Source organism: Taurulus bubalis (genome assembly GCF_910589615.1).
Source record: "Taurulus bubalis genome assembly, chromosome: 2".
Lineage (NCBI taxonomy): Eukaryota > Metazoa > Chordata > Actinopteri > Perciformes > Cottidae > Taurulus > Taurulus bubalis.
In genome coordinates, this window is record NC_136590.1 from 20,534,428 (window position 1) to 20,546,732 (window position 12,305).

General features: G+C 44.3%; 3 protein-coding genes across 3 annotated transcripts in view; 1 reads left to right on the forward strand and 2 right to left on the reverse strand.

The window, feature by feature from the left end:
* Positions 1-416: 416 nt before the first annotated feature.
* LOC306752736 (NHL repeat-containing protein 3-like) lies at positions 417-2,378 on the reverse strand (the record flags this gene model as incomplete). Its single annotated transcript, XM_079236530.1, has 3 exons — positions 417-1,064; positions 1,220-1,422; positions 2,120-2,378. The coding sequence occupies 3 exons, from the start codon at positions 2,376-2,378 to the stop codon at positions 465-467; spliced, it is 1,062 nt and encodes a 353-aa protein (XP_079092656.1). The 3' UTR covers positions 417-464.
* Positions 2,379-2,827: 449 nt separating this feature from the next.
* Positions 2,828-6,884, forward strand: nrbf2b (nuclear receptor binding factor 2b). Its single transcript, XM_079237452.1, has 4 exons — positions 2,828-3,017; positions 4,331-4,415; positions 4,923-4,963; positions 5,848-6,884. The coding sequence occupies exons 1-4, from the start codon at positions 2,988-2,990 to the stop codon at positions 6,541-6,543; spliced, it is 852 nt and encodes a 283-aa protein (XP_079093578.1). The 5' UTR covers positions 2,828-2,987; the 3' UTR covers positions 6,544-6,884.
* Positions 6,885-8,098: 1,214 nt separating this feature from the next.
* reep3b (receptor accessory protein 3b) overlaps positions 8,099-12,305 on the reverse strand; it is a 36,843-nt gene continuing 32,636 nt past the window's right edge. The window contains exons 7-8 of the mRNA XM_079214533.1: positions 10,635-10,768; positions 8,099-10,464 (exon numbers count right to left, since the gene is read on the reverse strand). Coding sequence (XP_079070659.1) covers positions 10,393-10,464; positions 10,635-10,768 — 206 coding nt within the window. The 3' untranslated portion in view covers positions 8,099-10,392. The remainder of the gene's footprint in view (positions 10,465-10,634; positions 10,769-12,305) is intronic.

Sequence of the window (12,305 nt, forward strand, 5' to 3'; positions counted from 1 at the left end):
CAAATAGTCATTAATAGTAAATCAGTCAATGAATAGAAAAAATAATCGATAGATAGTCGATTATGAAAATAATCGTTAGTTGCAGCCCTAGTGACAAGCGGGTTCGAAAAACACGTATTGGCTCCCTCTAGCGTCAGTGTTTGGTTTGTCCGTTGTGGGCTCCTGTAGAAACATGGCGGTGCAACGTGGCGGACTCAGTGAAGAGGACTGTGTAGATACGGAGGGCTTATTTGAAGCTAACTGAAACACCACGATTCTTACAAACTCGTCATATAAAAATGTCCTTTCTATGAGACAGGGGTCACAACAGACATCTTAACCTCTGGTGTCTTATCTTATTAGTCTGTTTTTTCTTCTTCTGGATCACATGATCCCAAATGACGTGACAGGTGGACACTTTGAGTTCAGTTTTAATGGATCGAAATGCTCATTATAGGTGCAGTTAATTCACGCCAAATGTGGCACTACAGGAAGCTCCCACCCAGACTGAAGGGGGTGAACTTCTGGGCCTGCTGAGCTCCAATTTCCGCCACGTACAGTTCCCCCGTCTTCAGGTCCAGGTCCACCAGGTGTGGCTTCACTTCGTCAGCCAGCTGGATCACACTGGCCACGCTGCACTGGCCGATCGAACCCACCGGTGGAGCGTCCAGCAGTGAAATCTGGTTGGTGTTGAGCTGGACAACGACAAAGTACTTATTGTCCGGGGTCAGGCGGACTGAGTAAGGCGCATCCTCCGTGAAGCAGCTCCCCCACGTCCCCAGCCATTCCCCGGTGATGGAGCTAAAGACCTGGATCCTCTTATTCCCCCTGTCGGCCACCCACACCCTCTGGACGTTGTCCACGGTCACGCTGTGGGGGATGTTGAACTGAGCCGGGCCTTGTCCCTTCTCTCCATGCATCCACAACACCTGCTGCTCTTTGGACAGCTTAATTAGGCGGTTGTTCAGTCCACCGTCTCCGTCCACGATGTACATCTCTCCGGAGTCGTGGACGAAGATCTCAGCCGGACTGTCGAACTGCAGAGGGTTCAACCCGGACCCTGCCTCCCCCGGCGTACCAAGCACCTGGCAGATACATGGAAATACTCAGCGGCGAGCAACATTTTTTTTCTTTCTAATTCTATATATCACACTAAATACTGCAATGGAAAACAAGATGGTGGAACGTGAACCAAAGACTTTGAGTGACAAACATCAAATCCCAAATAAATCTGAGTCACCTGCAAGAGCTTCCCGGATGGCGAGTACTGTTTGATGCAGTGGCCGTACGGGCCGCTCCCCACGTCTGTGATCCACACAGTGGGGTTTGAAGAGGCGGTGTCTGCTAAAAATATACCATGAGGCATCTCCAGGGTGGTTGTGTTCCACGACATGAGGAAATCTCCATCTGTGGTGAACACCAGCACCTTGGGCACATTGTCACCTGACAGCAAAGCAAAGGGGGAAAAACACTTCAGGCTGGGCGATAATTCAATATGAGGGGATATGTTATTTTGACTGAATCATATTGTGAGGAAATCACATGGAGATGTTACGGTAGACAATTCCGTCATCCCAACCCTACAACCCTACAGCACGCACACACCAAGTTTCTCAGAAAAATATGGACTGATAATCTGATGACTGTAATTGTGTGAATACATGTAAACATAGTCAGTGTATAGCTGGAAATATCTATTATTTTTCTTCTTCTTCTTCTAGGATTGAAATAGAGTTAAAACTGTTTCATTGATTCTCTTATTTATGTTCCAAATATATGAGAAAATACTCACGGGAGTAAACAGAAATAGGCTTTACTGTGTGGTTATTTCATATAGACTTACCAACAAACAGGCCTTTTCTAATATATATAACATATATAGTTATATAAGTATTGAGGTGAAACAACCTAATTCAGGATCAGCCAGCACACTTCTTATTGATTTGATTTCCCCTTGTTCAAAGTGTGGTCAAGAGAATAGGGGAAGAACACCAATACATAACATGTTATATATCAAATCTGGAATGAATTTCACACGTGCTAATGGCCATTTCCAATTCATGGGATGCCTTCTAAAATAAGGTCACGGTTTTGTCCTTCACGAGTGTCATCAACAAACCCGCAGTATACGCGGGCTTACCTCTCTGCGCCACATACACGACCCCCGCGTGCTGGTTCACGGCCACGCCAAACGCCTCCCCGGTGAAGAGCTCCGGGTTCTTGGGCCAGTTCAGGTCCAGCTTGTAAAGGGGTCTTCCCAGCAGCTGGTAGTCATGACTGAGGCTGGAGCTGCCCGGCTGCTGACTGCCGATGGTGCCGTACAACACCATCATGAGCACCGCTAGTGAAGCCATACTGGACGCGATCAGACACGTAGGGCCTCTCTTTCTCATCTGCATCAGTGGTTCAGGGTCCTGAGAGAACACCACGGAGTTGGTCCGGATCAAGTACGCCGGTGTTAAGGCGCTATTAAGTTTAATATCCGGGGATTTATATATTATCTGGAAATCCACTAACCACTTTCAATGTAGAGTCACTTCCTGGAGTCCCAAACGAAAACAAAAACAGCGGGCAAACCAAGGGAGTAGTACACAGCGTTTCCGGTCAACATATCGCAATAAAAGCACCACTTAAAGATACATACATACTAATAATCTTCCTGGTTATGGGGCCAGGAGGAGAGCAGACTCTACGCGTGGATACATCTTACAGAAATATACATACGTTTGGGCAAAATATAAAGCAACTATATCCAAGGCTTTTATTTTTAGAGCAAGTCTTGTCTATTCCCGTCAACTTGATGCGACAAAAACATCCGCCCAGAAACGTCACGACGTGTTGACGCAGCTTTGGCCGTGGAGCGACCGGGCTTCCCTGGCAGCGGCTAATGATCTTCTGACTGGTTGTTTTCAGGACTCTTCTTGTTTATTGTTATCGCATTGCGAAGGATAGTCCGCGGGGGACAAAGACACCTTTCATGTAGCGCAAACCATCGACGTATCAAGTCCATGGAAGTCGTGGACAGCCCGCTCAATCTCGTAAGTTTCGGTCTCGATGTTGCAATAACAGGCTATGTAGCTATGCTACATTAGCTAGCGGCTAACCGCTAAGTGCTCCTGTTGTCCGGTAGCTCGGAGCCGTGAGGCGTTTATGTCCTCGAGCAAGACGTCGGAACATTGTACTAACACGTCCGGCTTTATTTTGTTGTTGTGACTCAGTAATGTTAAGAATTATGACTTATTATTATGATTATTACAGTGAAGGATGAACAGGTTACAAGTTGTGTATTGTGTTTGATAATAACCTCCTTTTAGCGGATTACAGTATTTTAAAAAGTATTAAACAGTATTTTTTAACGTTGTGACGTCATGGTTAACTTCCACTGTCCCCAACCTTAGCCTACACAGGAAAGGGCCTCTAATGCTGCGTTCACACCAAACGCGTTGCGAATTATTCACACCAAGTGTGATCGCAACATAACAATTAACTTACATTACACCTCGGTATTATTTAACCTCCATATTGGCTGGTTGTAGTCAATGTCGGGCATTAACCGGGGCATTCCCTTGGAGGCTAGTTGCCTGATTTGATTTAGCATTCAGCATTGTAATCAGCATTATGATTAAGAAGGACATAGAGGGTCTGTATTTAGGTGTATCAGTAGCAACCTACATAGAGAGATGGGTGGCAAATAAAAGGGGTAAAACTAACATCATAGATGTATTACTTCACCATGATTTTATGATGAACACAATATTTCCTCATTTGGTTTTACTGATGATTGTGGAGGATAGCCTCAGTCGGTGTGTCTCATGTACCGTCATAACAATCAAATCAAAGAACTGAGCATCTGTTATTCGCCTAAAAATAAATCCCTGCCAATCACACGTCGGTGGTTCCTAAATCCTCAGACTTCTAACCATCTGGAAAAAGACGCAATAGAAAGACTGCTTGTCTGACTTTGAGCTTGCAGGGGCCCCTTTTTTAACGCTGGGGAGGTGAGTCATCACTTCTTAGGATATTGCCATGAGTACCCACATACACTTCCTTTAAACCAATTCTACAAACTAGACCTGTATATCCCAACAAGTGTATGTCTGAATTGTTTAGAACTAAAGCTAAAAATTAATATTAGAATTCTTGCCAATTCATTTTGTGTGGATTGATTGTATTAATCGTTTCTGCTCTAGTTGTATCTCTTAACCATGAACAATATAATAATATATTTATTTATATTTAAAATAATATGCATAACTGCATCTAATTCTCTGCCTCTTTACCTTCTTTCCTAAATTGGATGCAGTTTTAAACAATATACCTAATCTCTTTGTCCATGTGTCGGCCTCTTCAGGCTCACCAGCAGTGCAGGAAAGCTGACTGTTTGCTCGAGGCTGGGAAGTATGAAGAAGCCATCTCCTGCCATGGAAAAGCAGCAGGTGAGCTCACTTCAGTTACCCTTTGAGGTCATCTGCTCTCAAACAAGCATATGATCTGCTGGACTAAATTCATCATTTAGTTTTTTTAAGTTCAACAACGACTCTTGGGAAGCAGTTGACTTAACAATAAATACGATAACTTTATTTACGTTAATGGTGACTTTCCCATGCGGTGCTGTCCCTCACAGTTGGGGACTTTGGTAACAGAGGACTGCAGTTTCTCCTCAGTTTAAACACCCTCAAAGGAGGCTTCACCAGAACCTAACAGTCCCAACCACAGTGTGTGTCTGAATAATCTGACTGCAGTGAACGCAATAAATTGGATGTCTCATAGAATTCAGCGTTCACAGTGAGAGGCTGTAAAGTATGTATCTAGCTTCTATTTACCCTCAGCCTGTGTTTCTCTCTCTCTCTCTCTCTCTCTCTCTCTCTCTCTCTCTCTCTCTCTCTCTCTCTCTCTCTCTCTCTCTCTCTCTCTCTCTCTCTCTCTCTCTCTCTCACACACAGATCTTTTGACTGCTGCTATGAAGACAACAGAGTGTGAGCAGGTGAGACATCCCAGTTTTGGGGAGGATGAGGAAAAGAAGAATAAATAAAATCTAATTATTATTGTTATTACTATTATAAATTAGAATTTATGATAATACTTCAGAATCTTATTGGTCATGTCCATCTTTCTAATTTCCGTCACGACATAAGCTGTCCGTGTTGACCTGAAATCTGGGCAGAGAAATATTGAATCTAATGGAATAATGTATGACTTAAATACAAATGTAAATATCATTGCATGAACAAAAGTAAGAACAGATTTTATTTTTTTAATTATTTGCAGTATTATTGTAATTGTAATTTGGTTTTTATGACGTCTTTCAGAACCAAAATACTCTTAATTTTACGCAAGTGAACTTCCTCTGACATCAATGTTAGTCATCTGTAAGTAAACATTGTTAATGCTGATACTGAAGTAGGGCACTAGAGTAAGGGTTTCATGTTCGGTACGATCCATAATCCATAACCATCTGCTCATCTTTCACGTCATAGTTGTTGCTCCTATTCCAAACTGGGTTTGTACTGTTTTTCTGCTGCTTTGCAGACAAAGGCTGCGTACTGACATGCAGGCTGTTTTGGAATCGCATACTAACATACTACTCCTATTCCTCATACTACTCGTACTAAGTATGACGTAAAGTTGAGTATGTACTGGGTTCACGCGGCATAGAATGTTGCTTCGTTGCCCGTGGGCTTTCTGGACATGCGTAACTCCCCCACAATGCATTGCATCTGGGTGCCGTCCCTCCGTCTTGTCTCTAAAAGCTGTTATTATGTCACCTAATCAAGTTTGAATAAATTGTCATGCAAGAGAGCAAGCTTTTATAACAACAACATGCGGTCAGCTCTGCCTTCATATATGGGTTTGAATATGTGTCTGCAGGCCCGGCTGTCCATGGAGCTGCAGAGGGACAGCCACATCAAACAGCAGCGGCTGATCCAGGAGCGCTGGAAGCGAGAGGCTCGACGTGAGGCCACGAAGGCCCGGCCCGGCCCGGTGCCGCCCTCCAGCAGCCCGGCCAGCCTCACCCAAACCCAGTCCACAGGCCAGCTCCCCCCCGGCCTCACAGCCGCAGAGGGTGCAGGAATCAGGGAGAGGGAGTACGACACCTTGCTCTATCAGCTGCAGACTCGGCAGACCGTAGGCTGCCGGCCTCTGACTCTGCCGTGCCCCGGTTCTAAGACCATCAAAGACGACAAAACCCGCCTGGAAGAACAACAGACCACCATAGTTGACCTACGGCGCCTGGTCAACAACCTGATGGACGAAAACCAACGACTGGCGGCCGAGAACAAGCGGCTACAGTCTGAAAACGGCCGGCTGCGCGTCGAGGCGGTCGAAGCGGTTGACTTCGTGGAGCGCTCGGAGCTCTGGGTGCTCCCGCAGGCCGGCGGCGCCATGGGAACAGGGGGCGGGCAGGAGAGGAAGAGCAAGGGGAAAGAGATCGCAATCCCTCAGCTGCCCCCGCTAGAGATGCCGGCTCAGGAGGATCTGTGTCTAGACGACCTGCCGCCTCTCGAGCTGCCGGAGGACATCCAGCACGAACTGCAGGAGCTGCTGGACCGGGAGAAACTGTGACCAGAGACATGTGCTCCGCTCAAACAGACACAGCTGGTTTTCAGTCCGGATGCTCAACCTGTCTGACACCTGAAACCCACATGCTCCGTCCCAGCAGACCTCTGCTCAAGTTCAGGGTGGACAGAGCGATCATGGAACCTCCTCTGATGAGAATGAAACGGGTGCAACACAACGAATCACAGTAATCAGTGAAAACACCACTAATGCAAGCTAAGATAAAGGAATCCTTCTCTAACAATGTCAGCTGGAACATTGGTGAGATTGTGATTGTTTTTTAATTTAACAGAATGTTTTTGTTTTTTTTTGTCTCCAAGTAGCAATTAAACAACTCTGAACAACGGCGGCAGCATCTTTATTTCATTGTTCCGAAGCTAAATTATCGTACTTTTTTTATCTATACGTCAGTTATTTCCATGATACTTTGTACAAATGTTAGCACAGTAGCCAACGTCCCTTTAAACTTAGCTGGAAACAGTGTGAAGAACATTGGAGGAAGACGAGGACGTGTAGGCCGATGGCTGCAGACAGGGATGATCATGCTTTGGGTATTACATTTGGTAAACATTGAATAAACAGTTGTTTTCTTAATACGTTGGTGAATTTTGGGGGGTAATTTGTCACAAATGTGATTTATTTTCTTTACTTCTGCATCAGAACCTGGACGTTCTGTTTTTCTTTTTGACTGTTGGGAAAAAAGAAAGCGTCAAGAGGTGTTTGAACACAGCAGTCTGAATCTACTGCACTCGCTTCTCTTCGGCCTTAAAGTCGTCTCTTGGTGATCAGTGTCTAGTTTTTAAAGTAGTATTCGTACTCTGACTCGTTTGGCCCCACAGCAACATAGCACCGGTTCAGGACACTCAATATGCCACACGAGCCACTTGCAGGGCGTTTATGGTTATTAATATTGTTCTCAGCAGCAACACACTCTGATGTTACACCGACCGAAAGAGACTTAAATGTAGAGTTCATGAGGATGAATGGCTTCATGGAAGAGCTCAGCATCAGGACAACGGGCAGGGATTCAGTCACATGCTCACACATTGCTGTTGGAGGAAAACTACGCCGCCGCATTGGTTTACTTCCCTTTAGCGTACTTGAAGTAAAGGCTTCAATGAGCATTTGTGTGCGTGTCAGGATTTTTATAAAAATGTTAGCGCTCTTTCTGATTTTCTTGCAGATTGGTGTCTCTCTCACTCACACACACACAGACTTAGTGAGATGCACTACTGTGGGGCTCCATGTGTGATCAACTGTTCTTTCAAAGGGTCCGGACGCCAAACATGACCATGAATTCATAAAGTTTAGATTCATAATTGCAGACAGAGTGGAGGGATCTGACGTTGACGTTCCATCCACCCTCTCCTGTGCTCTCTCTCCATCTCTCCCTCATGTCATTATTATGTAGATCTTTGCTCAACCAAAATTATGAGAATATCATGACTGTAGATTCTCCTTTAAATAATTCAAATGAAATAAGGATAGGCATGGACAAAACCTATATAGTTAAAATGTCAAGAATGAAATATATTGTATCAAAAAAATGTTATGTTTTTTTTTTTTTATTGTATTGCATTTACAATCCACACACCAGACATTTTACCCACACAGATAAAACAAAAATAAATCCAGCCACACAGCTTCTCGGTGAGTACATGAAGCTTTGGTATACATATTTAGTTATGAGCATTAAAAAGGCATCATGACATGAGGTCTGGCTTGTTATTGGTGGACTCTGCTTCCAAAGGATTTCAGATCATGTGAACGGTCTGAAGTTCATTATTTATACTCGGTTATGCTCCCAAACGTGTCTGTGCGGTAGACGCTACTCTGCCGCTTGTTGGTTATCAACCAGGGGTCCTTGAGGGAGTTCCTGGGGGCCCCCCAGAACAATGCAGTAGTGTATTATCACTATAGAGGTGAGCCCAATGTGAAAGAGTTATAAAAATGACTTTTCTAATCCTTTGGTTTCCCCTCCTTCACGGTTATCGCCTGGAATTCTGGCCTTGATCATATTGAACGACCAACATCTTTTTAGATGGAGGTCCCGGAAGAGACATCTTGACAAATTGGGGGGGTCCCCGACAGGAAAACCGGTTGAGAACCCCTGGTGGAAACCGACACACCTCCAGCATGTCACCAAGACTCGTGCTCCGCTGCACAAACCCTTTCCTACCATGCCAGCACGGTACAACCCATCCACCACCAACAGAAGGCAACAACAAGCCAAACTTCAAAATGTCACTGGAGGGGCGTTAGTATTAGCATCCATCATCAAGTGTGGTTAGGCTCCTCCCCCAGCAAAGTACATTAGAACATGAGATGACAAGCAACAACAGCATTGATAACAAAACAAAAAGGTTTGGGAGGAGGTATATGTGCAAAAACAGGTGGTTAACATACAAAAGACTCCTTTTGATTCAAAGGTAACACACACAAGTAATTTAAATAGCTAAAACGCATTCACTGATACTAAAAAAAAAACTAGAAATTTACAACCAGGGGTGTGATCGAGACACACAGCCATAAAAATACATGCGTAAATAGCACGAAAAATAGGAATTTGTCATTAATAGTGAACAGGAGTGCTGGGCCTTCATGAAGGCTGGAATCCTGCACAGAGAAACCCGGAAGAATCACTTTGGTTCTCTCTTCCCTTTGGTTCTCTTCATTGGTGTTCACAGTATCTCTCCTCCTCTGACAGCGTCGAGGCATAGAGTTCATCTGCTGGAGGTCAAGTGTCCTTCGACTCCGAAGGTTCATGTCAGAGCCCCACCTCCCCACAGGGAATGTAGCATGTGTCCCTCAGGGTAAAAGTCTCTATGAGCACATACAGAACTAGGAATCAGCTCCTCATTGACAAAACACGTGAAGGCAGCAGAAGCAACGTTATCCTAGAGTCCTCTATATAAAGCACTTTGAAGCAGAAACTAATAGCTTACTAAATGGGTAATAAAGTCACGCATGAGCCATTCATTTAAACAACTTTTGGATTGTGGGGTTGTTCAAAATGTCTTGGTCTCTGCATGATGTTTGCAGTAAAAAAGCAAGATAAAGTCCAATACGGACTTTGCTCAGAAGCTAGTGGCTAACTTTTGGTGTCTAGCGGACTGGAAACAGCTGAGCGGTCAGAGACCGGAGCAGTCCAGCTATGGGCCGAAAAAATGATCTGAAAGAAGATGAACTGTGGAGGAGGAGGTTGAGAATTGGATTTCTAATCGGTACCGGCAGGGCATGTAAATAAGCAACTGTATCAAAATAAGTAATTTAAGCTAGTAGTGCTGCCCCCAAGTGGCCAAACTGTAAATGCCACTATATAATAATCAACAGGTGTCAATGTTATTTAGTGGTTGGGTGCAGATGTTGAGAGCGTCCCCGACAAATAAAAGAGCTACAAAGTCAAAGCAACCAAATCAAATTATTTCACTATTCGTTAAGCCATTAGTTAAAGTTCATGAACTCTTTAGTAAAGGATGCCTCATTAGAAAGTAAGACCACAAAGCTTGTGCGAAATTAAATTAAAGACTCAACAGTCAAAAAGACTGCACGATAACGTCACGACTACAATTCTAATGAACAAAAAAATGAAAGTCCATGTGAAAATTTACGCCACTAAACCCAAAGAAAGACATCAAAAGTTCCCAGAGAAAAGGTCCTGGTGGCGTCGCTGGTTTTGGATGAATTAAGCAATAAATATGTCTGAAGGAAGATCATCGTCCGAGACATAAAAAGAGCTCAGCAGAGTGAAAAGTCAAGACGGAGAAGAGCTGGAACACCAACCACCAATCAGCACGCTGGTCTGCGAGGCGTGAATGTGTGTGTGTGTGTGTGTGTGTGTGTGCCGTTTCCTTTTCACACGCCGTAGTTGACAGAGCTCAGCGGTGTTCTCTTCTTGCCTTTAATCTTCAGGGATCCGTAACGAGCCTGGAGACAAAGGAACATAGTTATGAACACGTCGACACACCTGAGCTTCTGTTCCATGTGTTATGATGCAGGAGGATTCTTAGAGGAAATACCCACGATCCATACACCGTAAGTAAAAACAACCAGAGTTTGTTTGTCTATCTGAATATGCGTGGGAAGGCAACACTTACGTCTCTGCGGACTTTGGATCGCGTGATCTTGACGCTCTGCGATCGTCTCAGTCCTTTCTGAGTGACGGCCTCGTCTTCAGAGTAAATCGGCTCGGCCTCTTCGTCAGTCCTCTCCTCCTGGTCATAAAAGTAGTCTGAAACACACACACACACACACATGGATTTGATTTGACCTGGGAGTGGGACTGTCTGGGATGCCTTGCTTTTCTTTGTGACTTGAATGGAGGGTAGGGATGGGCCCTGGAAACCTGGTTCTAAACTAGTAAAAACCTGTGAGTATCGATAAGACCGGGGATTACCGATTCTGCTATCTGTACTTTAGAAGTTACAGAGTGGGATTCACATGATGGCAGAGAGGAGACAAAGATACAAAGTGAGGCCACATTTTACTCCAGTAGATGCTGAGGACTCTGGAGCTTTTTGTGTTGCTTCTCAAAAAAAAATATTTGTTTACATACAAGATTAATAAAGCAATGTCTTTTTTCCTGATAATATAATAAAAAAGAACCAGCCAGAGTATCATTATAATACTGTAGTGCCAACAAAATATTGACGATACTCATCCCTAATAAATGGGAACTTTGATTTAAATGTATTTCCGCACTGGTAGAATCGTGGCTGTTCAACAGGCAAACACAACACAAAGACAACGAAAACATTGTTGTGTTAAAGATGGAATGACGATGTTAGTGGTGCGCACTCTGACCGCGGAATAAATAGTGACGAGTGAACGCACATTTGCTGAACTTATTTGACGATTACACATTGTACAGGCCTGTGTTGATCAGTGTGGAGGGGTGAAGGGAGTCTGACTGTGAGTGAAGGAGGCAGCCGGTCCAGCAGAGGTCAGCAGAACCCCAGAAAAGTAAACCCACCGCTGCCTCACAGCCCTGCTACTTTGCTGCCTTGCTGCCTTGCTGCCTCGCAGAAACACAACAGCTAGAGAGGTTCCACAACGTGAGGAGAACACACTTCAGCAGCATGGTAAGCGGACAGATTCCTCAAACGAGAGTGTTTGTGTTTTCTGTTCCATCCCGAGGATGAAGACTCCGCTTCATTCATCTGCGAGGCCTTCACTCCAATACACGTCGTTCCATTTATAATAAACCGACTACTTCAACACCATGATGTCACATTTCCATGTTTGGCTGCCTTCATCCCAAAAAAACCCAAACAAACTAGCCCTGATGCAGATGCTCACCAACAGGCCACAGTTCTGCTGGTTGGTCACAGTTAAATATATCAAGACTATTTCTGGAGAAATCCGTGAACACACAATTATTTTTACTTTTCAGTTAAGAAAATGTGCTCTTACCAGGCATGCTGAATGATCACTCACTTGATCACAGAGGCATGCGTGCGTGTCAGATTGTTTATTATTAGCATAGGTAACACCCCCTAAATGCTGTACAGGGTAGGTGTTTTGCAGTGAGCAGAATTGGAGCGATGCCTTGAAAACGTCTGCAGTAAGACGAAGTTCTGTGAGAGGAACCGAAACAAAGCGTGATCGGCAGTGTGTAAGCCCACAGGGTTTATAGTCAGAATGGGATCAATGGACCAATAGTACTTAATTTCTTTGATGATTCAATTGTTATAATTACTTTGTTCCTCAAGTTTAAAACATGTTTCCTCGCAATGGACAATTTGTGGAAAACAAGATGTCTTTTTTTC

What these genes read in the sequence shown, in the direction of transcription:
- nrbf2b (XM_079237452.1), top strand. Translation starts at nt 2,988, where the DNA reads ATGGAAGTCGTGGACAGCCCGCTCAATCTC. An exon ending in TGGACAGCCCGCTCAATCTC is followed by an intron (nt 3,018 to 4,330) that starts GTAAGTTTCGGT and finishes CGGCCTCTTCAG; the next exon opens with GCTCACCAGCAGTGCAGGAA. An exon ending in CTGCCATGGAAAAGCAGCAG is followed by an intron (nt 4,416 to 4,922) that starts GTGAGCTCACTT and finishes TCTCACACACAG; the next exon opens with ATCTTTTGACTGCTGCTATG.